Source organism: Monopterus albus, unplaced genomic scaffold, assembly GCF_001952655.1.
Source record: "Monopterus albus unplaced genomic scaffold, M_albus_1.0 scaffold93.1, whole genome shotgun sequence".
NCBI lineage: Eukaryota > Metazoa > Chordata > Actinopteri > Synbranchiformes > Synbranchidae > Monopterus > Monopterus albus.
Genome location: NW_018127973.1, coordinates 925,081 through 929,560, shown reverse-complemented (window position 1 = coordinate 929,560; position 4,480 = coordinate 925,081). Strand labels below are relative to the sequence as shown.

The 4,480-nt window shown below is 41.8% G+C and overlaps 1 protein-coding gene across 1 annotated transcript in view; it reads left to right on the top strand.

The window, feature by feature from the left end:
• Positions 1-340: 340 nt before the first annotated feature.
• Positions 341-4,480, top strand: part of LOC109964865 (CUB domain-containing protein 1) — an 8,402-nt gene continuing 4,262 nt past the window's right edge. The window contains exons 1-4 of the mRNA XM_020608436.1: positions 341-584; positions 3,346-3,558; positions 3,693-4,055; positions 4,150-4,476. Coding sequence (XP_020464092.1) covers positions 518-584; positions 3,346-3,558; positions 3,693-4,055; positions 4,150-4,476 — 970 coding nt within the window. The 5' untranslated portion in view covers positions 341-517. The remainder of the gene's footprint in view (positions 585-3,345; positions 3,559-3,692; positions 4,056-4,149; positions 4,477-4,480) is intronic.

Here is a 4,480-nt window from a genome sequence, read left to right as displayed (position 1 = left end):
AGCCACCTGCCTTAAATTTGTGCGAGCTGTAATAGATTAGAAGCCTCCGTGTGATACTGTCATTAGTGCAGGCAGCAAAGAGAGACTTTGTCAACAAGAGTTTGTGTACTGCTGAGCTGACTGACCAGCGTGTCACTCTTTCAAGATCTGGATGAAATGATCTTAAAATTAATTATTTTTCCACAAAAAATAAATCATAAAAGATGTTCATCTGTAAAAACAGGGATGTGGTAATTTAGTAGACCGTCCATTGGGTCATTTAAATTTAGTATAAGTTAAATCTTTACAAAAGAAGCACAGATGTTATAGCGCGTTTACGCACTCCGCATCTACCCACCTGGCTGACCTGGCCACGCCTTTTTTACCTGGAGAGTAACGCTGCCTTACAGGAAGTGGAGAAGCTGTCCACGTATACCGATGTTTGCCTAAACGTGACGCAGGAATGTCCCAGCTTTGGATAAGAAGCAATGAACAGATCTCCACTGATCACAGCCACAGAGCTACACTGTAGAGCAGCATGTCCCCAGCAGCCAGAGCCTGTCTACAGATCTCACTCCTTCCGTTCATCGTCTTCGCTGTATCAGGTAAGGGCCACTGCGAAATGGTAGCGAGGCCATGGATTAGTCCGCAAATTCTAGAGGAGTAGTTATGAAGCGGCTTGAAGGTCTCATCACAGTTTTATGGTGTTTACACTTCTGAACTGTTTTTATTGAGCTGTCCATAACATGGCCTTGGTATTATTAGTCCTGTCCAGGACCCAGTTCTTCTTGTATTACGAAGTTGTCGGAATTACATTTTAATTATTTGGCATGTCTGGATTTTTTCTCATTTGGAGCTGGTCTAAAATTCATCTTGTACAGCTGTCATAGCAGCGAGTCTTTAAGCCAGAACCTGCAAAAGTGAAAGACATTTTAGCATGAATCACTATAACGCAGTATAACCTACGATATGACAAAATCTGAAACAAATACATGTCGGCACACTAAAGGAAACACGATCTGGATTTTGAAATACTGTGAGCAAAAAGACAAACTCAACTAAGATTCTAAATGTTAAATAAATGCGCCATGAATAGAATTTAATTCCATTAAAATGAAGGTTTGTCATTTAAACACACATTTCTGAACTAATTTGACTGAAAGTTTGCTTATGAGTGTAATGTCTTTTCCCACTGTCAGAAACGTTGCCTCATCATATCAGGCCACCAGTAGTTTTGCCCAAGGTGACGAACCTCAGCACCAGCATCACTCCTGGTCTGAGCACATTCACAGGAACTGTCTCCTTCAACAGCAGTGAATGTGTGGAAACCTGATGGTGCACAAACGTGAACAAAACAACATTAACATGCAGATAAAATGAGTGTATTGTACATGACTCTGGTACCCCAGTGCATGCCAGGAGAGTTCCTAACATCATCCAACCTTGTCCAGCGAAATGAATGCTGATTATTTTTGTTTTTATTTCAAACACCAGCACAAGATAATTTCATTGAATCAACACATCAGTCCTCTAAGACCCACATCAGCTGGATGGCAATTAACAGGATTATTTTAGCCTAATATCAGCATGTTAGTCTGAATTATTTAAGACACAGAAATAAACAGATCCAGTACAGTGCTGCTATCAGATAAATGACAGTAAAAAGCCACAGTCTAACTTGAATCCTGCTGTGGTCAGTCTACTCCTCAAAGTGATCTAGAGCGATTCATTGTTTTCAGCTTGTGTGAGGAGAGGATGTTATAAACTGCTTGATGGTACGAGTTGTTTCAGTTTCTCTAGCTGGCTGTGTTGTTCAGTTCTGAACATCTCAGACATGATTTTCTATTCTGAAGGCCTAAACCTCAGTTACATCTGATAAAGTAAAGGAGGAGGACCACACACAGACTAACCCTCATCTTTGTTATTACAATAACATTGTTTAAAAATGAAGACCCAAAGTTTTGGCTTACCCTTTGATCATTCATCATACTGAGCAGAAAAACACTTTATACATCATTTGAGACATCACGTTGGCTAATTACACCATCCAGTAGTTAGATCATCCTTAGCCACCTGCGCTGTTGCTCCTCTTTGCCTTCTTTGTCATGGCACCATCTGGTGGTCAAAGCAAAAAACAGATGACAAAACCCCAAAGAAACTAAGAAACAAACTCAAGATAAAGTCTTAACCTGTGAGAAAACATCTTAAATCCATGTGGTGATAATGTAGGACTATTCAATTTCAAAATGCTTCTCATTTCAGAAACAGTAAATCCAGATTATCACCCTGCTTTTGGCCATGAACTTTTTCAATACCTTGAAACTGTTAGTTAAAGATTGTGTACCTGTGTTCTTGAACGTGCTTCGCTACAGAAGAGGTTCAGTCTTGTCACCTAACTGCATTTTCATCTGTCATTTTGTTGTCCCCACATGCACTTCAAACATATATATGACCCCACTGGTGGCACAGGTAATATGTTCTTTCACCATTTAAATCTGTCCTGAATGAGGATGTCTAAACCCTTAGGTGCACATTGTGCTTTTGCACTGAACACATGAGTAACAAGGAGAACTTACTGTAAATTATTATAAATTCTATAAAGTGCTTACACATCTGCAGAGATTAAAAGATTTTTTAATTTCTAATGTTCACCTGTGCGATAACAGGATAATCATGGAAAATATACTTAGAAAAACAAGACAAAACACCTGGGCCTATCCATCTGTTGCAGGCCTGCCCAAATGTTTTTTATGCCTTTATTTCTGTTAAAGTAAAATAATTTGTGTGTTAGGATCAAGATATACATGAATTATGTATATGACTGTGGGAGGAAGCTGGAGTACCTGTATGCAGGCACAGGGAGAACATTCAAACTCCGCACAGAAAGGCCTCGGGTCGGCCTGGGCTTGAACCCAGAACTCTCTTGCTGTGAAGCAACAGCGCTAACCACTACGTAACCGTGCCACCCTCAACAGAAATCTACACCATCCACAAGCTTCATGTCTCAGATAATAAGCTAAAAAACAGATAACCTCACCGTATATGGCTATAGAGAAATAGTACAGTCTAAACCAGTATATATGAGACAGCACAGTGTTGATTCAAGAGGCACATTAGGCGCTGCAGTGTCTGAACATGGCTCTGTTTGCTCAGTACAAGCCTGGTTAGTCATAAAAGGCATGGAGCCCAGGTGTGAGCCTTCTCTCATGTCAGAGTCATCTCAACGTTGTTAACGGTCAATAAAAACACATCTAGGACTTAGGAAGTGGTGATTTTTGATGTTTCAAAATATTTTTCAGGACTGGACATCTGGTGTTTTTATTTCTTTCGTCTCAATCAAATGTCCATGCTTTGTGTTTTACCCAGGTGCCCTGAAGCTGACCGTCACTCCGGACACAGGCACCACTCTCATCATCAGCAGTGCTAAGGTCAAAGGTTGCAAAGTGTGCAGGGACGCAGTACCACTATCACAACAATGTGGTACATCTCTAACATTAAAAGAGTCCACTTCTGTCTCAGTGGTGTTTGATTGCCTTACACCTCAAGATGTATTCACTGTGGAGATTATGCGAAATATCGGTAAGCTATCCCACGTCTCTCTGAGGGGTATCAAATTGTACCATTTTAATGATTATCATGTGAAGTAATCACATTATCTTCGTGAACCTGTACAGTATGTGTGGATTAATTTGTCAGCAAATGCCTCTTCTCAGAATGCACCGCAAACTCGTGCAGCGGCCACATCATTCAGGCGGATTCCTGGGCTCGTCCTTTCCTGGGTTTCAACCGCAAATTCACCTGGAACATTAGGGCTTCAGAGCCAAATGTGCTCAAAATAGACTTCACCACGACAGGTCTGAGACAGATTGATCCATCTCAGAGATGTCCTGACAGACACAGCTACACTCTCCAGGCCTTCCAGGCTACAGGGAACGTGACCTTAGGGAAATACTGCAGTATGGGCACTATCAGTAGTGCTCAGATACAGAATGTGGGCAGCCTTTCTCTGGACGTCCCAGCAGGGCAGGAGCTCAAAAAGAGACAGTTTAATGTGTCTGTCGGGGAGGAAATCAAGAGTGAGTTAGTTTAAATGTTTGTGTCTGAACAACGTCTTTCTTGTGTCCTTCGGTCACATTACTTAACAGTTTCATTTCCTTTCTTCTCTCCTAGCCTTTGCTAAAATTACACTGATGCACCCAAGTGGGAGCTCATCCTCAGAGCTGCTTACTGCAAACTACCCATACAGTTTTCCTGACGACGATGTGATGGAGTGGCATTTTGAAGTGCCAGACAAACACAAAACTTCTGTTCAGTTCTCAAACATTACAGAGCCGCTTTGTCTGAAGAAGGAGACAGCAGTGGAGTACCACACGAAAAAGAGGGCAGCGTTGCTGCTGAGTTTGACGGAGCCCCAGTTGGACGGGATCAGGGGGAACTTTTCCCTGCTGTTGAGGAACTGTGAGATGGACAGAAGAAGACCTGGTTCTCCTGGACTTTCCCT